The sequence below is a fragment of the Narcine bancroftii genome, chromosome 7 (assembly GCF_036971445.1).
Source record: "Narcine bancroftii isolate sNarBan1 chromosome 7, sNarBan1.hap1, whole genome shotgun sequence".
NCBI lineage: Eukaryota > Metazoa > Chordata > Chondrichthyes > Torpediniformes > Narcinidae > Narcine > Narcine bancroftii.
Window position 1 is genome coordinate 27,086,334 of NC_091475.1, and position 27,389 is coordinate 27,113,722.

General features: G+C 39.0%; 1 protein-coding gene across 1 annotated transcript in view; it reads left to right on the forward strand.

The window, feature by feature from the left end:
• Positions 1 to 23,339, forward strand: part of LOC138738637 (sodium/potassium-transporting ATPase subunit alpha) — a 38,433-nt gene extending 15,094 nt beyond the window's left edge. The window contains exons 4-23 of the mRNA XM_069889231.1: positions 1,808 to 2,011; positions 2,102 to 2,215; positions 2,314 to 2,448; positions 2,923 to 3,040; positions 4,208 to 4,476; positions 4,801 to 4,999; positions 5,596 to 5,705; positions 6,283 to 6,417; positions 9,550 to 9,739; positions 12,132 to 12,307; positions 14,362 to 14,498; positions 15,703 to 15,853; positions 16,512 to 16,680; positions 18,141 to 18,295; positions 18,531 to 18,654; positions 19,989 to 20,134; positions 21,244 to 21,374; positions 22,073 to 22,174; positions 22,309 to 22,400; positions 23,134 to 23,339. Coding sequence (XP_069745332.1) covers positions 1,808 to 2,011; positions 2,102 to 2,215; positions 2,314 to 2,448; positions 2,923 to 3,040; positions 4,208 to 4,476; positions 4,801 to 4,999; positions 5,596 to 5,705; positions 6,283 to 6,417; positions 9,550 to 9,739; positions 12,132 to 12,307; positions 14,362 to 14,498; positions 15,703 to 15,853; positions 16,512 to 16,680; positions 18,141 to 18,295; positions 18,531 to 18,654; positions 19,989 to 20,134; positions 21,244 to 21,374; positions 22,073 to 22,174; positions 22,309 to 22,400; positions 23,134 to 23,162 — 2,886 coding nt within the window. The 3' untranslated portion in view covers positions 23,163 to 23,339. The remainder of the gene's footprint in view (positions 1 to 1,807; positions 2,012 to 2,101; positions 2,216 to 2,313; positions 2,449 to 2,922; positions 3,041 to 4,207; positions 4,477 to 4,800; positions 5,000 to 5,595; positions 5,706 to 6,282; positions 6,418 to 9,549; positions 9,740 to 12,131; positions 12,308 to 14,361; positions 14,499 to 15,702; positions 15,854 to 16,511; positions 16,681 to 18,140; positions 18,296 to 18,530; positions 18,655 to 19,988; positions 20,135 to 21,243; positions 21,375 to 22,072; positions 22,175 to 22,308; positions 22,401 to 23,133) is intronic.
• The last annotated feature ends 4,050 nt before the right edge of the window (positions 23,340 to 27,389 follow it).

The following is a 27,389-nucleotide window of genomic DNA, read 5'->3' on the forward strand; positions in this document are numbered from 1 at the left end:
ACCATTTAAAATTTGACCATGGTCAGTTTGGTGTGGTGAACTTATCTGGGTGTGTCAGTGAAGTAAATTTTACCCATAGTTGATTGCTGTGTGTCATTTTATATTGTGATTTTTCAAGCAGTCTAATTTATTTTTTCATAATATTCATAATTCTTCCTAATTGTCAAGCTGATGTCTTTTTTCTGAACGAAAACAATCCAAGTAGTACTAATCATTCAATGAAAGCCTAGTTAAAGATTATTGGATTCTCTTCAGTGAAGAAGGAAACAAATTTTGTCAGCACTTGGAGTATTTAATGATAGTTGCTTGTCTAATAACCTGGCATTTCACAATTTTTATTACTGATCACATCCTCAATTCTGCAGATTGTTTATTGGAAAACTAATTTCTTTTTGTGAACTTTTAAAGTAGTTACTATTTTTCACTTTCTATTTAATCTCAAGGTAGAAATTTTAAAGAATCAATTTTACTTGTTTCTTGGCAGAACAAAGCTCATGGATATTAATTGGAACAAATGCAATTATGGTCATTAAATTTATTGTCTCTCCATGATTATTTTGGCGTCATGTTGGTGTTTTATCATCGCCACTCATGATCTTATGCAACTATTTGATAAGTTTAAAAATCAAGTTGATTGCCATAATACATTGGGATGGGAGAATTTTTCAATGTCTTTTTTTAAACAGGGGTTCTTTTTAATGTAGCCTTTCTCAGCAACTGCCAACAAAACAAATAGTTTTGCAATACTGCAGGCATCAGTTATATTGTATCATCATTTAATAACATTTTCTCTCTCTTTGATTGCTCAAGAGAGCTTCAAGCTTGGGATCATTTCACTGAATTTGCTAAAAGGAGAGAAGGAAGAACCATCATCATTTGTTTTATTTCTTTCACTTGCTGGGTCTTTGCCTTTTTGTATCTAGCGTCTGGTCATTTTTAATGAAGTGGCCTGTATTGACTGGTCTAGCTTCTGTGAAGATGGGAAACTACAGGAGCTAACCAATGTTGCAGAACTTTAATCAATCAGTTCTACAATCACTTAACATGGTTTACTATAACATGTTTGTTGCTTAGCACATATTTTAAGCGGCCGATGGCCATGGCTCAAGGTTTTCCTAGAGATGGACTTTACAGGGATTAGCACATTGCCGATGCTGTTGTTCTTGACCTGTGCTGACACATCACTCAGATATTTGTGTCTGCATACAGTCAGTGGCTCACTTACACTCTTCATACACCAACCTATGTGACCCAAACCCAAGAAGTGGTTTTAGAGTCAAAGTTGTTCTATTGTGCTACTAATTCTCGATCAAATCCTGAAGTTGGAAGGAAGGTGATGAGAAGGGATGTGATGGTAGAGAAGATTTGGGGGGCAATTCGTGCAAGGATTTGCAGAAAAGTCCAAGGATCTCAAATTTGTTTATCTGAAGAATAAACAGTTATATGTGTTGATATAATGAAGAAAAGCCTCATGCCAATGTGTCTTGGAGTTTTTCAAACAGAAAATAGTGCTGTTTCTAAAGAGGAGTCAAATAGTATATCAAGTGTAACCTGTTAAATAATTAATTTTTGCATAACTTTGATTTTTGTGCAACCTTTTATTTTTCTCGGCATACTTAATGGTTGAATGAGTTATGCTCATTTGCTATCTGTGTTAATGTATGAAGAATGATGACTTAGTTCAGCAGCCAAAGGGCACTTGGAATACTGGTCAAGGAATTTTTCACAGCCATTAGAAGAAAAGAACAAGTGTTAAACATTAAAATGTTAAAAATATGAACAACCATTTTATTCATGTCTTTGTTAGGGTCTCACCCCTGATCGTGCCAAAGAGATTCTTGCTCGCGATGGCCCTAATGCACTGACGCCTCCTCCCACAGTTCCTGAGTGGATAAAGTTCTGTAGGCAGCTCTTTGGTGGCTTCTCAATCCTCTTGTGGATTGGAGCATTTCTTTGCTTTCTCGCCTATGGTATCCAAGCTGCAACTGCAGATAACCCAGCAAATGATAATGTGAGTTGAACTTTTTTATCCCTAAAGTTGAAGTTGTCCAGTGCTCATTATGCTGTTTGTGATTCTTAAGAAAAATCTGTAATTTTGCAGTTGTACCTCGGAGTTGTGTTGTCCACTGTGGTCATAATAACCGGTTGTTTCTCGTACTACCAAGAAGCTAAGAGCTCAAAAATCATGGATTCTTTCAAGAACATGGTACCCCAGGTAAGTCATGAGTATACTGCAGCTAAACAAAGATATAAAGGATGTTGCATGTTAATGCCTGCAATGACACATTGATTTTTGTTTTCTCTTCACTTTAGCAAGCTCTGGTTATCAGAGATGGAGAAAAGAGTAGTATTAATGCTGAGCTCGTGGTTGTTGGAGATCTGGTAGAGGTAAAAGGTGGTGATCGTATCCCTGCAGATCTGCGAATAATCTCTGCACAGGGTTGCAAGGTACGTATAATTAACTGATAAGGATGTATCATTTGCCGCGCCCTTGGTCACATGTTGTATGTTTTTGGCAAAACTTTTCAGAATGGTCTTAGTGAAATTTTACTATCTTTATGGGATAGAACAGGTATTCTTGTAATTTTCTGGTTTCCTCACTCTGGGAGTGAGATGCACAATACATGCTTTTCGAAGTGTTGATTACAAACTCGAACATGCACCAGAAAATAGTATTTTCAGCCATACCTAGTTTTAGTAGTGTTCTAGTTCTTGTCCATTAAGAGGTTAATAGTGTAAACCTGTGCACTGCCTTTTTTCAACTAAGCTTCTCTAAATATATAACGTTTGCCAAAAATCAGGTACTAACTTGGTGATAGAAATTGGAGTTGAAAGTAGCAAGCTGGTTATTATAAAACTCCTCTCTCTTCTCCCACCCCACCCCCAAAACCAAAGATTAATTTTTCTTTTTATCTCATTTAGGTGGATAATTCTTCATTAACAGGAGAATCTGAACCTCAGAGCAGATCCTCTGAATATTCCAGTGAAAATCCCCTGGAGACAAAAAACATAGCTTTCTTCTCAACCAATTGTGTTGAAGGTACAACTAAATGAAGTTTGATGACATTGTTTTCTTGTTGAACTTGGCTTAATTGCAGTGGTGCTGTTGGTGCAGACCCTAGAGAGAAGGGAGACAGCGCTGCTCTGAAGGTTTTGACTGCCTGGTCCTTGTGCTGGTGGCTCTCTATAGGCTTTACTGCAACCGTGAGGTCTGTCCAATGTGGCTGTGCTTATGTCAGCAGTGACCACAACAGGTTGCAGACTCCAGGAGGGCAGTGGACTAGTGCAAAGCTCCAGAGTGGGGAGAACACCCAACTCCCACCTGTTGAGCAGAAGCAGAGGAGGTAACCCTACAGGATGGTGACCATGGCAGTAGACCAGTGAGGAGCTTGGTGGCTGAGGGGGATCTACGCAGTCTGCAGCTGTTGGTGTCGCGGCCGGAGGATCTTCGCTGCCTGCGGGCAGCTGGACACTGGCTCATAGGAACCAGGTATTGAAGCCATGATTAGAGAGGGTACTGAGAGCAAGAAGGGCTCTTGAAGGGCCTCAGATGCTGAAGCTTCCTGATTGTGTTGAAGATTTGGATCTGGATCATGAGTTGCTGATGTATTAAGCAGGAGTCTGTGTAGCTGTAGAGGCTGCAGGAGTGGTGGAGGCAAATCCATGGACACTCGCTCAGTGCCCATGAAGGAATTTTCTTGCTTTTCTTTCTCTTCCTTTGAAGGGTGCCAGACAATACTAATGATGTGTTTGTCTGCTTTAAAACAGGCAAAAGTAATCATGTATTGCAATTTGAATGTATTGTTGTGACAATAAAAGGAACCTTGAACCTTGTTGAAAGTTGTGGGTTCAAGCACACTAACATGCAAAAACAATCAGGTTTAATGTTATTGGAGTCAGTGATTGCAGAGTGACCCTCCAAGATAAACATAGAAGATACCAAGCCTATTGTTTTCATTTGAACTGATCAAACCTCGTCTTTCCATTTCAACCAAATGTTTGTTTGCTTTGATAATTTCTCCACATTTTATGGTCATAGGAATACATTTTAAAAATGACAAGATAATGTGCAACAATTTTTGAATGTCAGGAGCACTTATTGTATGCATTTCTAATATTGTGAAAATTTCTGGAAGGCATAGTTGTGCCTTTGAAAGGCTATTTTGAAATAGAATTTCATTAAATAATGTCCTACTTATTATTGTAGGAACTGCTCGAGGGATTGTCATCAATATAGGTGACAACACTGTTATGGGCAGGATTGCCACTTTGGCGTCTGGACTGGAAGTTGGGCAGACTCCAATTGCTGTTGAGATTGAACATTTCATTCACATCATTACCGGAGTGGCAGTTTTCCTTGGTGTGACCTTCTTCATTCTCTCACTCATTCTGGGATACTCCTGGCTTGAAGCTGTCATCTTCTTGATTGGAATAATTGTTGCCAATGTGCCAGAGGGATTACTTGCTACTGTCACGGTACGTGATGGCATAACATTTTCATCTTCATTCAGCCAGCTTTTGGTAGACCTGTTGTGGAGTCTGGTGGGTTTATGTTCTAGTGATTCCAAATGTAGAAGAAATTGGGGGAAAAAGGCAAGATATCAGGGAAATGAGCTTGGCATACTACCATGTTGTTTGAAGGAAAATGTCTTAAAATTTAGCAGCTCATCATAAACTTCAGGGAATTTTAATTTTCTCCCCAAGTGGCAATAAATTAGTGAAATTAATTACTGGGGCAATGATGTATTGTGACATTGGTATCTGAAGCATTTGGGCAAATCTCTTTTGACTTGTTTCCAGGTATGCCTAACCCTGACAGCGAAACGTATGGCACGGAAAAACTGCCTGGTGAAGAATCTTGAAGCTGTGGAGACACTAGGATCCACCTCAACCATTTGCTCGGACAAAACTGGAACCTTGACACAAAATCGGATGACTGTCGCTCACATGTGGTTTGACAACCAAATTCATGAAGCCGATACAACTGAAAACCAGAGTGGTGAGGAAAGATTTTTGGTGTTTTTATACTGATGTTCTTTTTTGGCTCCATCTCTTTTCATAGAAAGAGAACTTCCACAATTAATTGTGGATTTTGTTAAAATTTCCATGAGACAAATGGATGCACTTATTTAGTTGATAGAAATCGTCATAATTTGACAGTTATAAGTGGCTGCCTCTTTTGTCAAATATAGTCAATTGTATAAGTAAATTCTTGACCGGTTCCAATTTTTCTATTATAATTTGTATAAAAGCAGACAGTTTGGAGAAAAGTTGATTGATTTTTTAAAACTCCCAATGGATGCTGTGACCTGCTGAATTTCTCTGGCAGTTTTGTACATTGCACAGATGTCAGTAAGCAATAATTTAGTTCTGCATGGGGAAATTTACTTCCATCATAGGAAATAAACAAGCTGTTATGCCTGCTTTGCCAGGCTATTTCCATTTTCAAAACATGAGCCAGCTTAAGAGGTAGATATAGTTACTGGTATTATGGGTCATCTAGTATATAAACTGGCTCTCTGGTCCATAGTGTCTTTGCCAACCATCTCCTGCGATAATCTAAGATGTTACCAATTTTTCTTGATCTTCATCTAGGAATTTCTTTTGACAAGACTTCTTCAACTTGGAATGCACTTTCCCTCATTGCTGCATTATGTAACCGGGCAGTTTTCCAGGCAGGACAAGAAAATGTGCCAATATTAAAGGTGAGTTCCATTTTGTGTTGTGTACTGCAGTCATATTAATCTGGTCACGTCAATCATTGGATTGCTTTGGTGAGCACTTGGGAATTTCTACCCAGGGCTACTGATTAAAAAATCTGAAGCATATTGATATTTTAAATACCAACCAACTTGAATCTTAAATGGTTCCAACCAGTAAAGTATGGTGTTGAACAATTTAATAAGCACTTGTTTTTTTTCTTTCACGAAAATAATTTTAAAAGATTTCAAACTTCATTCCCTTGCCTCGAAGCCTGGTGATCAGAACAAGTCCTATTTGTGTGCATGAATCCCAGGATCTAAATTGAAGTAGTGATGATCTAAAAATATCCTTGGAATCTGCCCACAGTAGACAAAATAATAATAATGTTGTTCATGGTTAAGTTCTGTATGCCAAGTAATAGCCTTTGCAGCTGATAGTTAAAACCTCAAGTTCATGATCATGTCCTGAAATTATTGCAATTCAAGATTTTTTACTTTGGAGTATTTGAGTGCTCTAGTTATGGTTTGTCCTGTGTGGAATTCAGATGTTTCATTAATTCCTCTTTCCATTTTCATTCAGAGAAATGTTGCTGGAGATGCCTCTGAATCCGCTCTCTTGAAGTGTATTGAGTTGTGTTGTGGATCAGTTTCGCAAATGAGGGATCGCAACCCGAAGATTGTGGAAATACCATTCAACTCCACCAACAAATATCAGGTAAATAGCGATTAAATAAAGGGGAACACAAGAAAAGTAATAGAATGCTATGTGAAAGGGGCCACTAGTATCAATTTGAGGCTGGAATTCTACACCGTGTCAGCAGTTATTGCTGATTGTTGAAGACCAGGTTCTGTTGCAGTTTTTAATAGTATCAGATAATATTTGAGAAGAGCATCTCTAAAATCGATATCTCAGGCAAATTAATTCTGTCGGGATTGGGGTGAAGTGCCCCAAAATGCCAACTTTGATTTAATTTTAAATGGATAATTTTAAAATTAAAAAAAAAACTATTTCCAATTCAGTAATCGTTTACAAAATTGCAATACAACTAAAAATTGAGTATTTAAGAAGCAAAGTGTTTATTTTGTAATAGCCTTTCTCATGTTTGGTTCTTTCTGAATAGTTCCAGAAACATTATTATTGTAACTGTTTCCTTTCTGGTGTTAATTTATTGTTCCTCTGGGCAACTGGGCATTGAACAGAGGCAAGAAAGCTGCTAGAAGTAATCAGGCTACATCAGCGGGGGGTGGGGGGGGGGGAGAGAGTTAACATTTGAAATCAGAGATCACCTGTCAGACTGGAAAAGAACAGGGGTAAAGCTGCAGAGATAGAGGGGCTTCAGTAGGGTAAACTGAGGTGACTATGGAGATGTTTTTAAACATGGTCATTTGGTCAATGAGTGAAAGGGAACAGTTCTGACCTGGTTTTCTCCTGCTCTGTTTTTCATAACTCCCACATTCTTTTGTTTAGGTCCTCTTGTTTGTCTGTCCCATTCATTCATTAACCAGATAAGCCCATCCTGGCTTTACCCTGTCAGAGAAATCCACTCCATCACCTATTTGTAGCTTCATAAACTACTTTTGTCTCCTTTAAGGAGTCTGAGGAGGTTTGGCATGCCATTAAATAATCAGTCAAACTTCTAAGATGCTGTGGAAAGTATACTTTTGCATCACAGCCAGATGGTGGCTTTCGACTAAACACATTGAAATACTGGAGGAACTCGGGCGATCTTTTCAGCATCTATAGGAGACAAAGATATATCGCTGACGTTTCGGCCCTGACCCCCCCCCCCCCCCCCCAAGGGAAAATCAGAAAAGGCAGAAGCAGGATATATCAAAGTTTCAGAATTAAAACAATGGGGGAGGAATCCGGATCAACAAAAGGTGTTAATTGGATATGATGAGGAGCAAAGTGTGAAATTATCATGTCTGGAAGGAGGCAGGAAGCCCTTTCATCCCAAGCCTCCGCCTGGAGGCCAGCTATAAGCACATAAACACCTTTCATGGAGCAGCCCAAAAAGGCTGCTCTTGTATTGCATTCCTGTTGAGTGCACCTTGTAGCACCCTCTGGGACCATTGTGCCGCCCGTCATTAATACGCAGCAGTGTTATGGCAATCTTCCCTACCCATAATCCCCAGGCAGCTGGAACTCTGTTTCGCAAAATAGTTTCAGCTGCATGGGGGGGTGTTATGCTCTGCCTCATTTTGAGTTGCTGCCAAATCGGCCTGGTGAGATGCCGGAGCAGCAGGCGGGGCTGTCACAGCCCCCACCCTGAGGGGGTCGTGGAGGGAGAGGGGAGATGGATCATGGCTAATAATGTCATCGCGACATCATCAACTTGCCCTTCGCCAGTTGCTATTACATTCATGTGAGGTGGTGGAGCACAGTGCTCTGCCGATGATCCTTCCCTGAGAGGGATTGCAGTTTTGCCTTGGAGGTGACCACAGCGTATTTAAAAAGTAAATCTCCCAATGTAAGGCGGAGAATCTCTTCCTTTACAGGTGGGCTTTTTTCACTGCATGAAAGGGCCTAGGGAAAGGAGAGGTCAAGAAATGGGATGGGGGTGGTTAACAAAAGCCAGAGAACTCAATATTCATGCCATTCAGTTAGTGTCCAGACGGAAGATGTGTTGTTCCTCCAATTTACAGGTGGTCTTAGTTTGGCAGTACATGAGACCAGGGGCAGACATGTCGGCAAGGTGAATTGAAATGGGTGGCCACTGAGAGATCCATGCTATTTGTGGACAGAGCTGAAGTGCTCAACAAAGCAATCTTCCAGTCTGCGTCTAGTCTCTCCAGTGTAGTCGAGACCACAGCAGGAGCACTGGATGCAGGAAATGACTCCTGCAGATTCACAAGTAAAATGTTGCTTCACTTGGAAGGACTGTTTGAGGCCCCAAATGGTGCTGAGGGAGGAGGTATAGGTGCAAATGGAGCATCTCCTGTAGTTACAGGGGTCTGTCCCAAGGGGAGGGAGGTGTGGACAAGGGAGTCACGGAGGGGAATATGTCTAGTGGTGGGATCACGTGGTAGGCGGCAAAAATGGCTGAGGAGAATGTGTTGTATGCGGAGCCTGGTGGGGTGGTAAGTGAGGACAAGGGGAATCCTGTCTTTGTTGCATGTGGGGCGAAGGGGGCCAGGGCGGATGTGCGGGTGAGTGTCGAGTTGATGGTGATAGAGGGAAAGCCTTTGACTGCCCAGGAATGAAGAGGCAGCTAGTAACTACCATAAACAGGTCCATCACTGGCTCTGACCTTCCATCCATTGAATGTATCTGTGAGGCATGGCCTTGAGAAGGCAGCCAAATCATAAGGGACCCCCCCATCTTTCTGGTCTCCACCTATTCTCACTGTTACCTTCAGTTAGAAAGTGGAGAAACCTAGATTCAAGAAATTTTTTTTCCTACAGCTATTAGGCTCTTAATCCTCCCCTTGTTACATTAATCAAGGACTGCTCTGGCTCCTCAAAAGGATTGTCTGCGCTATTGCAAAGTCACTTTTTTTGCACTAGGATAACTGAATATTTATTTATCTTTTGTACTTGCTGTCTATTTATTTCAATTAAATATACTTTTGTTTTTTAAACAAATACCTGTTCAAGAAATAAGCACATAAGAATGTCAAAGTACCTTGTACAATAGATATCCCAATAAATTCAATATCATTTTGAATTCTAAAGGATCTCTGACCTGCAAATGTTGTTCCTTTTCTGTGGATGTAACTTCTCATGAGTATTTCCAGCATTTTCTGTTCTTTAAATTGCCAGCATCTACAATAATTTACCATGACTGTTATTTTATCTATATCATAAAGCATTTCAGGCTGTTCTGTTTCACCAATTTTGTTTTTAGCTCTCTATACATGAGAATGAAAAAGCTGACAGCCCCTACCTGCTGGTAATGAAGGGAGCACCAGAACGGATTCTAGACCGCTGCTCCAGTATCCTTCTGAATGGCGAAGACGTGCCACTGAATGATGAGATGAAGGAATCTTTCCAGAATGCTTACTTGGAGCTGGGTGGCTTGGGGGAGAGAGTGCTCGGTAAGAATGGAAATTTGAGTCTAAGTGCAAGGGTGACGAGGCCCAAATTAAAATCTGATAGGACAACCAGAGAATTTAAATCCTGTTATTAAATTATCTCAGAGGGCTTCAGAAAGATGTTTGATACAGTAAGAGAATATTGCAAAAACACATTTGCTTCATGGCTTACTTTTGAGAAGGTAATTTGCTGTCCTTACCTGGTCTGCTCATTGTGAGTACAGATCCACTAAAAAGAGCAAGCTGTTCTGTGGCACGAAAAGCTGTTCCATTTATGTTACAAGAATAAAAATGATTAATGTCTGATTAAGATATTGTAAAGTTTATTCTCAACCCACTCAAATTGTAAGAGAACATGTACATTGATATCCTACAGGCGAATCTAGAAATCACTGTTAGCGATTCTTAAAAAAAGTACATTTTTCAGCCAACGTCCTCATTTCCTCCATCTCATTTTCTGGGTTCCTTTTCTTACAGCAAGGAAGAGCAAGGAAGAGCAAGGAGAATTAGTGCTATATGGTATACAATCAGGGGGAGTCCAGCTCCTCCGAATTGGAAACGTGTCATAATATTCCAGCATCAAGTCAAATTCAGAAATAGCATCTGTTGTCCTCAGCCAGTGAATCAATATTGTTCCACTTTGAATCCTGTTCAGAAGAACCATCGAGAGTTGGGATGCAGAATGTACTCTCGCTGGGAGACTTGATTGGTTCAGTAGAAGCCCAATGTCTGCTCTGGGCTGGATCCCAATGGCTAAAGCTGCTAAGTTTAGACGTATGGGAGGTGATGAAATACCAGTACTGGGAATAAGCTGCCACAATTTCATTTGCAGGTGCACCTGTCCATGACAACACTGATCACCACATGGGTCCTTTTTAAAGACAAAGTTCAAACTTTGCACCAAGGTGTAGTTATTTACCTGTTACCTATTATTTGGCTAGAACCCACCCAGTTAGGACAACACTGAGTACCATAAATTCAGAACTGTTTATTGAATGCTACTAGTAATGAATAATGTATTCCAAGAAACTACAAAAGTACAGTACAATATATACTGCTGAAGCTTTTGTGCTCTTAATGATCTTTCAGCTCTGAAATAACTCCATTCCTTGTGTAATTAACTCAAACTCTGATTTTGGAAATGACTACTTACCTCATTGTTGGTCTCCATTTATGTTGGTTGATCAGACCTGCGAATATTTTTCAAATAGCTTCCTGGATTTGCCCCAAAACTCCTTTCACCCCCATCTTCTTTAAAAATGCAAATTTGAATTGATTGATGCAAAACCCTCTGATTTGTCCATTCTATACAGCATTTTTCTTAAGTTTATGCCCCTGAACCCAACCAGCCAAGTCCTTTGTCATAACTTTTATTGAGTGATGGTGTAAAAGAGCACTGAGCTGATAAGCACCTGGGGAAATTTGTTCCAACCCTTCAATCTGCAGGTAGACCGTAAAATCTTTATGAAAGAAAAGATGTAAATTGTGTCCTTGGGTTAACTTGTAAAAGGAAAGAACTTTTCCCTGCAGCTTTCTTTAACTAGTGGCCTGTTTTATAATAAAACAGTTGAATACCAAGCAAACCCATGTGAAAGAGTAAGCTGAATTAATGTGCTAAGGTGATAAGCTCAAAGCTTTGCAGACCTACCATGTACAGTTTATGGCCATTTAAAAAAAAAAAAAAAAAATTCTGTAGGACTAGAGGTTTCAAGCACATCCCCATTCACTGAGGACAGAGTACAGCAAGAATGTCAAAAGTAAAGGTCTGGAACATTTGTAACCATCTTAAACAAAAAATGCTGAATGGATGTTCTGACTTGCTTTACTGCTCTTCTTGGCCATGATGGAAGCCATCAATATTGTAATTTTTCTCCACGTTAAGAAATTACCACATTAGAAGAAGTCATCGCCTGTGATATTAAGCCATACTTGCTTTATGACCTGACCACTTATTCATTTGGGGTTTTGCATTCCATTCAATTCCAATCTTCTAATGTAGTATTTTTCTGAATATAAAGAAAAGTGCAAAATGAATTGAGTCTTAATGTGCTCTAAATATTAACTCATGTTTTTGGAATTTTTTCTAATTGTAAGAAAATTTTACTGACGATATTCACAAGTGAAAATATTATCATTGATTTGATCGGTCTTTGTGCAAGTTAGAAGCAGATTTGATCCAGACTAAAGTAGAATGGTTACAACAGATGATTGCTGGCAGAATAGATTTTTGCCCTCTGAGGGGCTACTCTACCTGGGGGGGGGGGGGAGGGTGTGAAATGTAACTCATACACATCATCTTCCCATTTGCACTTCTAAGTGAAGCATTTTTCTAGGAAGACAAGTTAAGTGCATCCAAAAATTTTCGATTTGATGAATTTCCTTTATTCTCTTACAGGGTTTTGCCATTTGAAACTATCAGACAGTAAGTTTCCTAAAGGGTTTCAGTTTGATGTGGAAGAGCCCAATTTTCCAGTCACTGATCTTTGCTTTGTTGGACTGATGTCTATGATTGATCCACCCCGTGCTGCTGTACCAGATGCCGTTGGCAAATGCAGGAGTGCTGGGATTAAGGTAAAATTACTTGAAGATTGTACTGCATGATGAAAAACAAATTTATTGTGGGATTTGCAGCATCACATTTGGATCAAGATTAGAATTGCACATTAGTGAAGGAGCTTTGAAGTTGGGTTCTTATTTTTCTTGTTATGGAATTCATTTAAACAAAAATGGGCCATTTTGGAAAGAAATATGACTGACCAATTCTCATTGGGTGCCATGAAATTGGCAACATCCAAGAGCTCTTTTCACTTTTGAATCCAAGGACTCAATCCGCAGTCTCTGGCATGCTTATAACTTGTTCTAACAGTCATAATTACCTTGTGGGGGAAAAATAGTCTTTCTTGGTTATGATAGATAAGTGAGCAAAGGGTTTTTATAATATAATAGGCTTTCAAATTGCTAGCTTTAAAGTTAAGGCTTTGCATCATTGGAGCACAGGTTTGCTAGGTAATAGTTGAATAGGACATCGTACTTATGGATACAAGGAGGCCAAACAGCAAATGCAATGGCTTTTGATAAAATCAAGAGGTAAAAAGAGCTCAAAAGGGGGATTTCAGTGAATGATCTGACATGTTGTTGGATGAAAATAAATGGTGTGATTTCCAACATTAATATAGCACCCCAATTGTCATTTTCCCCCCCCCCCCAGTTTCTTTTGGTTATGGAAATAATCTTTGGAATGGAGTTTGGGGCAAAGGAAAAGAGTTGAAGGGGGAAGCAAAAATTGTTAGTTTTCACTTTTGTTTGGCAGAGACTTCAGTACAATTAATTGTGACTGCTGAGCCAGCAGCTTTGCAATCTGCAAAGCAGGTTGTGGTGATTGCCAGACATCAGCATACTTGGAAACTTGCAGATGAAAACTAGACAAAGTTCACGAAAAACATGAGAAAGGACGTTGTAGAGTGTGGTCAGAGAAGCTATCGCAGGTCATGGTGCCCCTGGAAGTGGATAAATGCATTGGAGTAGGGCTGGAACGATCACTATAGTTAAAGAATGCAAAGAGCAAGGCGCGATAGCTTTTCATTACAAAGCTTCTGGCCATTTTCTCTATTTGAATCTTTGGGTTTGTTTTCCCAGAGTTGTTATCAGATTACAACTCTGGAAAAATTATAATCCTTGTAAAGTTGTCTTGATCATTGATTTGCATATAACCTTCATTAGAACCTTTCTACATGAATGTAGTGAATTCTTTCATTTTAAATCTAATCACACTGGACTTTTAAAGATCCCTATTGGGATAGCTTTTTCAAGAGGTTTGCAGGTACTGTATTTGATGCCATACCAGACCTTTTTTCCCCCAAAAAAGGCTCAAAAATATTTCTCGGGACTTATGTAAAGTTGAAATTATGGTGATAAAGATGAGCAAGGCCAACAGTGATCATCGATGCTGTATGGCTAATGAGCATCACAGCCATCTAACGTTGGTGCTGGTGGCAGGCTGTGGAAGGGGAGCAGTGGGATTAGTGTGAGGACTGGTGTTGGGGTGGGGGCGTGGGGCAGAGGGATCTGTATGGGAGCAGGCTGTGGAAGGGGAGCAGTGGGATTAGTGTGAGGACTGGTGTTGGGGTGGGGGCGTGGGGCAGAGGGATCTGTATGGGAGCAGGCTGTTGGGGGGGGGGGGGGCAGCCTGCTGTCATTCCCCTCACTGATCCCACTGCCCTGTAAACCACCCCCCCCCCACCAGGAGAGAGCAGGGCCAGCATGGGATCGATGCTGGCAGATTGTTTTTATAAAATTTTTCTGCTATAGCTAAGCTGCTTTTGTTTTCTCTTGTGGAATTACAGCAGTAATTATAAAAGATTTTTCCTGTTGTCCTCGTTGCATGTGTTTTTTCCAAGCTTTTCTTTGCTATACTGTAGCTACATATTTCAATAACATTAACAGCTTACCCATAAATATACTAAAAATAAATTCTTAATATTCCCTGCTGAAATTGGGGGAGGGGTGTCTTGAATGCCATCAAATATGATAGTAACGTGAATGATGAGACCATATGCAGTTAGGATTCTTTGAGACAATTGGTGTCACTTTATATTGATTCTTATTTTTAATTTGAAATTTTATAGGTTATTATGGTAACTGGTGATCATCCCATCACTGCTAAAGCCATTGCAAAAGGTGTAGGGATCATCTCAGAAGGAAACGAGACTATAGAAGACATTGCTGCTCGCCTGAATATTCCCGTCAATCAGGTTAACCCCAGGTAAAGAATCTCTCAATGTTGCTGAGAACATTTGTAATATTATTGCAGTATTAACTTTGGTTGAACTTGCCTCATGAGTTTATGGATTAATATAAACCAGTTTTGCCAGATTTTCTCATTCCTGTGAGGTGCTGAAGGTGTTCAGCCATGCAAAACATCTTGTAACTCTCTTAATGACTTGATCAGTAAAGCAATAAATTGCTCAGACCATAAAGTACTAGATTTAATTCTAGATTTATATGGGATTAGTTGATCTCTGAACAACAGGACTGAAGTTAAGGTATCTATTTTAAAGCCAAATGGTGTGAAATAACACAACATGAATGCCCCCCAAGTGCTCCTCTAAATTTGAGGATATGTATCAAGCTCATCTGGCAAAGGATCTTTGACTTGAAATGTTAACTGCATTTCTTTTTTCCACACACCAATGACTCCTGAATGTTTTCAGCATTTTTTAATCTTTGGTTGATATGTATATTGCTTAAAAAAAAAGGAATAGGAGCAAGGGTAGGCTATCAAGCCTGCTCCCCCCAACAATGAGATCATGACTGATCTGATAGGCTCATCTCGACCTACCTGCCTTTTCCCCCCCATAAACCTTAATTCCCCACGATAAAAATCTGTCCATCCTCCACTGTTTCAATGGGCATTGAATTCCACTCTCTGTGGAAAAACAGTTCCTTCATCTTTGCCCTAAATTTACTACCCTGAATCCTGAGGCTATGTCCCCAAGTTCTTGTCTTCCCCACAAATGGAAATGGCTTGCCTATCTCAATCTTATACTCGCCTTTCATTCTTTTATATATTTATATAAGATCCCCTCTCTTCTAAATACCCAGAAGCCTCAATCTATCCTCATAGGCTAACCACTCATCTCTGGAATCAACCTGGTGAACCACTTGTGTACTACCTCCAAAGCCAGTACATCTCTCCTCGAGCAAGGAGACCAGAATTGCACGCAGTACTCCAGATGCGGCCTCACCAGTACCTGGTACAGTTGCAGCATAACCTTCCTGCTCCTAAATTCAATTTCTCTAGCAATGAAGGCCAACATTCCATTTGCCTTGATAGCCTACTACACCTGCAAACCATCCTTTTGCAATTCATGTACAAGCACGTCAGCATGCTGCAATCTTCTACCGCAAATCAACCTCCTTCACAAATGAATGATTGTAAATGTTAAAGATATTGTTCTTTGTCACAGGGATGCCAAAGCGTGTGTTGTCCATGGCACAGATCTTAAAGATTTGACCAGTGAACAGTTGGATGATATTTTACTCCATCATACTGAGATAGTCTTTGCTCGAACTTCTCCTCAGCAGAAGCTGATTATTGTGGAGGGCTGCCAGCGTCAGGTAGGAAAGTTTGTTTTGTAATTATCATGCTTTGTTTTATCTTTGTCACAAATTAAATCATTTTGTCAGCACTTCCTCTGCTTAATTTAAGATGCGAGAAGATGAATAATTTTTTTGGCATCAATTCATTCTATGTAAACTTCATCAGAAGTATTCAGTTCAATGTAGATAGTAAAAAGCAGAATTTTGTGATCTGGCCATATTTTGAGTACATATTTTGTCATGCAGGTATGCTGCTTTATTATATCAGTCTCCATGTGAAAGAAATTGTGGGAGCACATGGTATGCTGATGCATTGTTTTTCCCAATGTTATTTCTTTCTTTTCTTTGGCTTGGCTTCGCGGACGAAGATTTATGGAGGGGTATGTCCACGTCTGGTGCAGGCTCGTTGGTGAAAAAGCAGGAAACCTTGACCAGTACTTTGCTACAGTGTTCATTGGGGAAAGTTGGGATTGTATTCTTGTGAATGCATTTAATCATTGCCCAAATTCAATAAATTTCAATTTGTGAACTATAATCTGAAATGCAAGCCTTTGAAATTATGAAGGAATGGGAATTCACAAAAATAAAGTGAGTTGTGAAAAGTGGTGTAAATAAGAATTAAAGGAGGTGGCATTTTTCTATGGATAATGTTTTGACCAATTTTTTTTAAATGCAGGGTGCCATTGTAGCTGTGACAGGTGATGGTGTGAATGACTCTCCTGCTTTGAAGAAAGCTGATATTGGTGTTGCTATGGGTATTGCTGGCTCTGATGTCTCCAAACAAGCTGCTGACATGATACTATTAGATGATAACTTTGCCTCCATTGTCACTGGTGTGGAAGAAGGTAGGTGCGCTTTTTGTAGGGAAGGGGGAGGAAAATGCCAGAATTTAACCACTGATTTTCATCAATAATGAAACGGGTTATTTCATTTGTTACTTTATTTCAACATTATAATATTTTAATTTTTTTGTTCAATGTTAACTGGATGGCATGAAATTCGACATGGTTACCAGATTGCAACTTGGGATTTTGGTGGGATATTAAGTACCTACTTGGAGATGAATCTGTCATTAAGGAAGAAGTGACAAGACACCAGGCAGATGCAGCATGGATTCATGTTTGACAATTTTACTGGAGTTTGTTGAAGATTTAATTGAGCACAGTAGATAGAAGAGTATACTTTTAACTCCAGAAATCATTCGATGAGGTGCCACATAAAAGATTTGTCCATAAAATTAAGAATCCATGGATTTGGGGTAATGTATTCACATGGCAAGAGGATTGATTAACCAAAAGAAGGCATTGAATTGAAATAAATGAGTCTTTGTCTGGTTGGGAATTAGTGGTGAGTGGAATGCCCCAGAAATCGGTGCTTAGCCTCCAACTGTTCATGATGCACATTTTATTGATTCGAAGGAGGGAGCAGAGTATAACCTATCCACGTTTGCTGTGGTGACAAAATTGAATGGGATAGCAAATTGTATAGAGGATGTGGAAAATGTGCTGAGAGGTAGAAATGGGCAGGGATCATCTCAGAAGGAAAGTGGGCAGATTTCTGGCAGTTGAACTACCGTATTAAATGCGAGGTCATCCACTTTGGAAGAAAATAGTCGAAACATTACAGCACACTTACATAGAACATTACAGCACAGTACAAGCCCTTTGACCCACAATGTTGTGTTGACCATTGTGCAAAGGGACTTGGGTGTGCTTGGACTTGCAGTGCAAAAGGTTGATTTGCAGGTGCAAAAACATAATAAAAGGGCAAAATGGAACGTTGGAGGGGTAAAATGTACGAGCCAAGATCCTGCTGCAATTGTGCAGGTTTCTGGGGTGCGGAAACATTCTGAAATTTTTGAGAAAGAATATACTGCATTTGGAGGCAGAGCAGAAAAGACTCATCAGGTAGATTCTGGACGTGAAGGGGATTGCATCTGAGGAGAAATTGAGTTGCCTAAGACTATGGTGTTCACTTTTTGATCCATTCTTTCCATTAAGTGTTCATTGATTTTAACTTCAGTTGTGTCTTTCATTACATTTTCAGCGCCTGCAAATCAATTGCTTGAATTTTCCATTTTGTCCAGGATAATATTTAGTTCTTGATCCCTAGCTCTCCCAGGGTCCGCTGGTCCCAAGGCCACTCTTGTGCCACTTCCTTTTGGGCATTTGATGTTCCTGGCTGAGTAGAAACTTCCTTGTTTTTTTGTTCTTGGTTACCTTGATTTCTTGGTATTTGTTGTCCATTTTTAAAATCATGTTGGAGTCCTTTTCTAGTAACTTCAAATTTCTTGAATGTTTTTCAGGTCGTTTGATTTTTGATAACCTAAAGAAATCAATTGCATACACCTTGACCAGCAACATCCCTGAAATTACACCCTTCCTGGTATTCATAATTGCAGATGTCCCACTACCACTTGGAACTGTAACCATCCTGTGTATTGATCTGGGTACTGACATGGTGAGTAGAGCATTGGTTTTCTTTCTAGTTATTTCATTATAATCCTCTAAATGTTGATTTCTACCGTCGACTTTCTCATTGCTATTTAGTGGCGCAGTGGGTTAAGCTGCTGCCTCAATTCCATTGACCCAGGTTTGATGCCGCCTGTGGAATTTGCATGATTTCTTTGTGACTGAATTTTGCTTCACCGTCTTGGTGTACGATGATTTAACCAAAACCACTTGGTCCCTTGCAGGTCCCTGCCATCTCTCTTGCTTATGAACATGCTGAAAGTGATATAATGAAGAGACAGCCACGCAATCCGAAAACGGACAAATTGGTGAACGAGAGATTGATCAGTATGGCCTATGGTCAAATAGGTGAGTAGTTGCTTCTATTTGTTTGTTTCTGTTATATTGAAGTGTACAAATAAAACAGTAACAAAACGCCACTGCGTAATTTAGCATACATGTAACCTTTATGAATCAATATTGAGTTTGTCTTTTAAGAGGGAGATATTTTCCAGTTACCTTGGAGCCTCTGTTTATACAAACATTTTTTTCCATTTGGCCATGATAAATTTTTTATTTTATTTGATATAAAACCACTTATCAAGCATATCAGAATATTTCAAACTTAATACAAATACATGTGGTATTTTTTATTTTAAAAAAAAAAGCAAACAAAAAAAACCCACCTCTAAATCCTCATCCCCTCCCCATCCCAAAAAAAAGGAACAAGAAAACCACCCCAGGAGCACTTCACTTTCTGATACATAAACCTTTTTCTGTATTAATAGAGACAATCAGAGAAAGGGAATGTTCAAGATTCATTTAAATTTTAATACCAACATTTTGTAAATATGGACTCCATATTTCACAAAAAGTATATTTATCTTTTAAATTGTAAGTAATTTTCTCAAGTGGAATACAGCTCCGAACTTTTGCATGCCATCTATCCATTCCCAAATCAATATCCGACTAGCAATTGCCAAAGCAATTTGAACAAATTTAACTTGATACATATTCAGGTTTAATTCCCCGAACATCTCCCAGTAAAAATAACATTGGATCCTTGTTTATTTTTTTCCATACAATTACTTTTTATCTTACTACTTCCATTCTGTCAGATTTTTCAGATTTATTTTCATTTGTGTAAGTCTTGTAATATTTATAGTATATTGTCTAAATTGTTGACTGGATTTGTTTTTGGAATATATGTTTAATACCCTGTTTTTACACTTCAGTTTAGCTTCTGCTGTTTGTACATTATTCAATGTTTTGATGCATGACTACTCAAGCTTCAAGTTAAATCAGGTTACATAAAATTGTTCTTTGTAAAATTTTCTGTTGTAGTTTGTCCCCAGAACAAATATGACCTACTCCCTTGGCACTAAAATGTTGTTTCTGAACAATCTTCCTAATACTACCAGAAATGTGCTTCATTTTGCAACTTGTAGTATTCTGCTAGCTTATCTACATCTGATCTTTATATATGTGCCTCAAACTATAACATCGCTGTCAAAAGGATTTATGGTTGCAGATCCTAATTTTATTCTGAGTGTTTCATGCTTACCCTTGCTGCCATCCATCAGCTGCTATTTATCTTCTACATTCAGTTCTCAAATTGTGTGATAGATTACATTTAATTGTTTTTTAAAAAGATGTGTTATTAGTGTGAGCAACAACAATTAAAACAAATTGCTTTTCTCCAGGAATGGTCCAGGCCTTGGGTGGTTTTTTCACATATTTTGTGATCATGGCTGAGAATGGATTCCTCCCACTAGATCTAATTGGAATACGTGAAAAATGGGATGATTTGTGGATGCAGGATGTAGAAGACAGTTATGGCCAACAATGGGTATGTATATGTTTCCTTGATGCCGTCTATTGATAAAAGTAATTCTACATCCCTGTAATAGAATTGGACTTCAGTGATGTATGTATTGGGAGTATTACAGACAGCTGATGATGTAAAAAGCTTGAGAAAATTCAAACTTTACATTAAACATTATGAACCATCAATTGTGGCATTTTGCTGAAAAGGTTTCTTTGTATGGAGTCAATTGGCCATAAATTAGTGAGGTTATGGGGAAATTAGAAGGATGAGGGGGATTTCATTGAAACCTCTTGAATATTGAAAGGGCTGGATAGTGGATGTAGAGATGTTTTTATAGTAGTGGGAGACTAGGTCTAGAGGCCACAGGCTCAGAATAAAAGGATGTCCCTTTAGAACAAGATGCATTTCTTCAGCCATAGGCTAAATCTGTGGAAGTCATTGCCTCAGATTTCTAAGGAGACAGTCATGATTTGAATAACAGAGCTGATTCAATGGGCCGAATGGCCTAATTCTGCTCCTCAGTTGTGAGGTCTTGTGGGTTTGCTGGAAAAATGCTAATATTTCAAATTTTCATTGCAAAGTAGTTATTTGGATTTTTGGATCCCAGTAAAATTTTACTGGAAATGCAACTCCTACTGGTCATTGGATCACTGGGAAACTGCTCGAGTCATGCATGTTGTGAGCATTGACGAGGCCTCGCATCAGAGCCGGAGGCCCTGCTGGAGGCTGCACGATTAGATTTTAAACCATCATGATTTCTGGCTTTAGAACGTTTATATATAAAAAAAAATCTGACAATCTGGGGACACTTAAAAATGATTCAAATATTTGTTCAATTAAGGTTGTTGAACCCACCTGAATAAATGGAGAGGATTACAAACTAAATGGAAGGAGGGTAGGGTCAACTTGGAGACATTGATTACAAGGGATTAATTTTTGTCAAAAGACTGGGGAATTTTGACTTTCATGTGGAAATATCTAATGTTAGGTAGGGGCATTTTAATAATGTCCTGTTAACCTAAAATGAATGCTTTCATGTCCTGGTGTACTTTTCCCTTATTTCTTAAGAAATTTTATAATTCAATCCAGTTTTTCCCGCTTGCATAATTTAAGCTTTTGTCATTTTGCAGACTTATGATCAGCGGAAAATTGTTGAATATACCTGTCACACATCATTCTTTGTCAGTATCGTGATAGTGCAGTGGGCTGACTTGATTATCTGCAAGACCAGAAGAAACTCCATCTTTCAACAGGGCATGAAGTAAATATTTCACAAATATGTTTAAAATACTCATGGTGGGATATTTGATCAAACAATTTACTGAAGAAATGTTTCCTTTTCCATCCTGTACTTACTTCCAGTTGATTGGAATGGAAATAAATGTGACCTTATTACTGGATATGAGCTAGTATAAGATGAAAGAACTTAAATATATAGTGAATTTCCCAATTATTTAGTGGATAAACATACTGTGTGCCTGACAGTACTGCAACAATTGTAAAACATCACAATGCCCCCAATCCCTAGGACATGTCCTGTTACTGGAGGATTGGCTTTTGTATCTTGGTCTGGGGAGACTTTTAATCATCCATCACCTAGCATTTTATTATTACTTCCTTCCTGGGAATTCAAGGAATTAATCTTCATCTTAGAATAGCATAATACAGTAAAACACATGGTATCCGGCAGCTATAAAGATTGGTAGTCAGCGGATAAATGAATTGTCCGGTTGTTTGAGACTGAGTGTTGTATGATTGGCTAAAGTTGAGTTTTTTTTTTTGCTATTTGCTGGTTGCTTGAATTCTGGATTTGTGTGATTGGTAGTTTAATGGTGTCTTGAGTACATGTGGTCACTAATGCTGGCATTAGTGAAGCTGCCCCATGATGAATTTAAGATTAAACATTCTATTGGGAGATTGGGTGATGATTTGCTTCTCTCAACAATTGTTGTTTAACAGGAACAAGATTCTTATCTTTGGTTTGTTTGAAGAGACTGCACTTGCTGCTTTTCTTTCATACACTCCTGGCACTGATATAGCAATCAGGATGTATCCACTCAAGTAAGTAGTTGTTTCCCTTTTAGTTGGGAGTAGAGTTGTTTTTACTTCTCAATAGTAAGAAACATTAGTGCTCATGTATTCTTTCATAACTGTTATCATTTTTATTCTGTAATAGTTAATTTGTTTTCTTTCAGACCCAGCTGGTGGTTCTGTGCCTTTCCATACAGTCTTATAATATTTCTTTATGATGAAGGACGAAGGTTCATCCTCCGTAGGAATCCTGGAGGTAATTGTGGCATTTGTCTCAAATAACCAATATTCAAGTGCAAACTTTAATGACTCTTAACTAGTAGAAGCTTTGCTGTATTTAGATGCAGTATTTCCTCCTTCTGAATTTTCACTACATCATCAATCTCAGCAAGATTGGCATAGCAGTTAGCGCAATGCTGTTACAGCGCCAGCGACCAGGTTCAAATCCGGCACTGGCTGCAATGAGGTGGTACATTCTCCCTGTGTCTACTAGGTGTCCTCTGGATGCACCAGTTTCCTCCCACCATTCAAAACAATCTGGGGTTGTAGGTTAATTGGGTGGCCTGGGCCTAAAGGGCCAGTTAACATGCAGTATGTTTGTTTAAATTTAATTTTTTTTAAATTGATTGCTTGCCCTTCTGATGTTGTGTGCTCATTTATAAGTAGTTATAGTCCTGCCAGTCGTATGCCGCATACAAATTGGCTCTTTCTGTGCTACATTGATACCAATTAAGCCACATGCATTGGATAGCAATGTATGTAGGTTTTTGGCAAACTCTTCTCAAATTCCACTATAGTTGAACAGCATCATGAAATAGGTTGTTATGGGTAATAAACTGGACAGTAGCACCCGTAGGATCACAATACTTTGGTTTACTCTCTTCAGATTAAAAAAAATAGAAGAATGAACTACAAATTTGCAAAAAAATTATTTATAACTTGAAATTTACATTTGAAATTACATTGCCTTTTTTCCTTTTTATTACTAGGTTGGGTGGAACAAGAAACATATTATTAGAAGAACAAATGCTAACACACTGACAGTTTTTGTCTGCCTTAACTGTTAAACATTTACTAAAGTGTTAAAATAGTGGTGAGTGGAGATGAACTGTTTTGTAAGAAACAAAAATGAAAAAGTTGGTAGTTTTATATAAACTTTTTACGTATAACTAAAATAAATTGGATTATCAATTTGTGTGATTGGTTTTTGTGTTGTTCTTGATTAAATTTAATATTTGCCATCAGTACTAAGTACTCACTCATCCTAGATATTTTGAATGTTCCATCACTGATCAGAATTGAATGAATTAAGTTGCTAAAGTCTTCTGCATTCTTTGAGTAAATGGTATTCTGCAAAACATTTTGTGCATTACCTTTGACTACCTTGATGTGATTTCTGAACCTAATTGGGAAGACATAGGCCACAGATAACACACTTGGGTATTAGTTTGGTATGTTGAATTTTTAGTCTAACTCCAGGTAATGTATTGTATCGGAACTGTTGAAGATTACAGTCTGATATAGAAGCAGTGAGGAAATAAACCTGCCAGTGGCACCTGACATTCTTTGCATGGAAATGTAGATTAATGGTAATTCATGAGGGTACAGCAGTTGCTGAATTCTAATTCAAGTCTCTGGAAAGGCAAAAGATACTAAGGTTCACAATCAGAACAATTAATTTATGCATGTAGTTAAAATGATACAATGTAAAATGAACATCACATTTATGTCCTTTTAAGTTTGTATCAGCCCCAGTATAATCAATGGTTCAGAAGTCGGACATATCTAACCTTTTTAAAAAAAATTATATATATATATATACTGGCTGTCTTTCAGGTAAGTAAAAACTTTGAGAGCTTGAAATATTTAACATGATGCATTATTGCAAATTAACTTGGATATTGGAAAGAATGAGGAGCCTGAATATAAATTGCTTAACCATTGAATAGTAATAGATTTGAGGCAGGTATTTGCATGAAATTTTGTTGATCGTGAGAATAATTAACCGTTAGTGCAATCAATGCAGATTTTGTTTAAGATGGGGAGAGGGAAATAATAGTCTTGCACAATTATTTCAGGTATTTACCTCAAAATGAACATCTCAGACCACCTTTAGGAGCATCTCCAACAAGCCCTTGACCTACTAAAATTCTAGTTAATTAATAGGAAGTAGTGTTCAAATCAAGACTTTGTCAATGTGATTATAAATTGCAGTCTGAATCACTTGTCCTTGTATAATGTGTTTTTACATTATGTGGCAGAATGAGATCTGTTGATCTCATCTATTAAGCAGGAATTGGATAAATATATGAAGGGAATGATGGGAAGATTGTTTTTTTCAGTCGATGGAAAAAATACTGGACACAGGATCACAAATATTCTTAATGCTTCATGGATCATTGAATGTTGATGAGCATGTTTTCTCAAAATTGAATTGGCTAATCAAATGTATATTTAAGTAAAGCCCCCCAAAAAATGCTTGAATAGAAATGCTACACCTTGCCTGATAAATTCAAAGTTCTCAAACTTGGGCTATACTTCTCACTATATTCCTTCCAAAGCAGAATGTAGAAATTTGAGGCAGTTATTCAGTCTCTGACAACCCTGCATCATAAGGGGTTGAAGAATTTACCCCCAAAAAACTGCATATTATCAATAATACCTAATACTGTAAGTCAATATTTAAAAATGTTATTACAAAATTGTTTTAGATTTCCAGCATCTGGAACATTTTTCCCTTTGGATAATCAATCTTATTAAATTAAAATCACTGAAAAGACAACCTTGAAGAGAGAATGGCCGGAAGTTAAATATAGCTCAGAAGGACAATTTGGATGACATGGGCAGTTGGGCTGGAAGGCTTGTTTGGATGTTGTGTGGTCCTGTGACACCATAAATGCAACAGATCATCTGCTTGATGGGACTCATCTGACTGTATCAATGAAATTGCAGTCATCACTTGATTGAGATAACATTTTCAAAATCCAGCCCTTGATGGAAAGGAAAATTAAAATTGTTAGTATGTTTGAAATTGGAAATTATTAATCTGACTACATTCCTGTCAAATTATGAATTGGGTAAACTAGCTTAATAAAATGGCTCTCCTGACTAGTTCCTTCATGAACATGCTGACATTCCACAATAGCTGAAAATTTCCAACAGGTTTTACAACCATATATACAAAAGCAAGGCCCATCTAGTCTGTGCTGAACTATTTATTCTGCTTAATTACATAAACCTGCATTCTGACTATAGCTCTCCATGCCCTTCCCAATCACGTAGCTTTCCAAACTTTTATCAGATGTCAAAATTGAGAAAGCATTCACCCCTTCAGCTTGCAGTTTGTTCCACACTCTTACCACTCTGTGTGAAGAGGTTCTCCCGAAACATTTTCCCTTTCACCCTGAACCCATGGTTTGAAGTTCATGGCAGAAAAGGCCTGTTTGCATTTACTTTGTCTATACCCCTCACAATTTTTGTGTACCTCTATAAAATCTCCCCTCATTCTCCAGGAAATAATCCTAACCTGTTTAGCCTTACCCTGTATCTTGGTTCCTCAAGTCTTTGCAACATCTATGTAAATGCACGTTCAATCTTATCTTTCCTGATGGGTGTCCAAAACTACACACAATGCTCCTCAATGTTTTGTTAAACTTAGTATCATTCCCAACTCATATTTCACACATTAATGCTTTTTACACTGCCCTTTCGTTCAAGGACATTTTCTCCATTTTCCAGGAATGCCTGATGTATAAAAAAAGCATGGAAATGAAATGGAGGGGAAGGGGGTAGGGCGGAGATCATTCCAGTCCCATCTTTTTTATGCAAAGGGACCTAGTAAAATTCCCGCAATGCTGCAGTGGGAAATGAAGCATTTCTGGGATTCCGGGACCATTCAGGTCAGGATGTGTACTCTAATTTATAATTATTTATAGGGAAGCATTTATAACTTGGAAAAAACATGCAAGCAGAACAGTGAAAAATAATTTTAACAGTAACAGAGGCCCCACCCGAAATCTTAACTCCAACCGCAACATGAACTATACAGAGAATGAACTCACCCCAGGACACATCAGGATGCACAAGTACTGGAATGGCACTGATCTCACGAAGAGCTAGAAACAGACTCAGGGTAATGGAAGCATAGGCCAACAAAAAGTGGCATTTTATAGTGACATAGAACCTCTGAGAGAAGAGGCCAGTGAGCACAAAAGGGATAATTATCCTGCTGCCCACATACTAAACCTAATTCTAGTTTTTATCCTAGGTCTGCCAGATTGTGAGCAAGCTGGTCTGGATTTGTCCTCAGTTTGAGCAGTCTGAAGCCCACTCCCTGTTTTCTCTTTCTCCTTTCCCCCACCCCCACCCTGACAACTGTCCTGATAATTGGCATTTATTAGTTAGGGATTCTTGTGTCTTGGTGTGAGTTTGTTTATCTATCTCGGCTGCACCATTTCATCGGATGCAAGGATCGACAACGAGATAGACAACAGACTCGCCAAGGCAAATAGCGCCTTTGGTAGACTACACAAACGAGTCTGGAAAAACAACCAACTGAAAAACCTCACAAAGATTAGCGTATACAGAGCCGTTGTCATACCCACGCTCCTGTTCGGCTCCGAATCATGGGTCCTCTACTGGCATCACCTACGGCTCCTAGAACGCTTCCACCAGCGTTGTCTCCGCTCCATCCTCAACATTCATTGGAGCGACTTCATCACCAACATCGAAGTACTCGAGATGGCGGAGGCCGACAGCATCGAATCCACGCTGCTGAAGATCCAACTGCGTTGGGTAGGTCATGTCTCCAGAATGGAGGACCATCGCCTTCACAAGATCGTGTTGTATGGCGAGCTCTCCACTGGCCACTGAGACAGGTGCACCAAAGAAGAGGTACAAGGACTGCCTAAAGAAATCTCTCGGTGCCTGCCACATTGACCACTGCCAGTGGGCTGATATCGCCTCAAACCGTGCACCTTGGCGCCTCACAGTTCGGCAGGCAGCAACCTCCTTTGAAGAAGACCACCTCACTGACAAAAGACAAAGGAGGAAACACCCAACCCCAACCAACCAATTTTCCCTTGCAACCGCTGCAACCGTGTCTGCCTGTCCCGCATCGGACTTGTCAGCCACAAACGAGCCTGCAGCTGACGTGGACATTTACCCCTCCATAAATCTTCGTCCGCGAAGCCAAGCCAAAGAAAGAAAGAAGTAAGGCATTACTTAAGGTGGTATGTGACTGGAA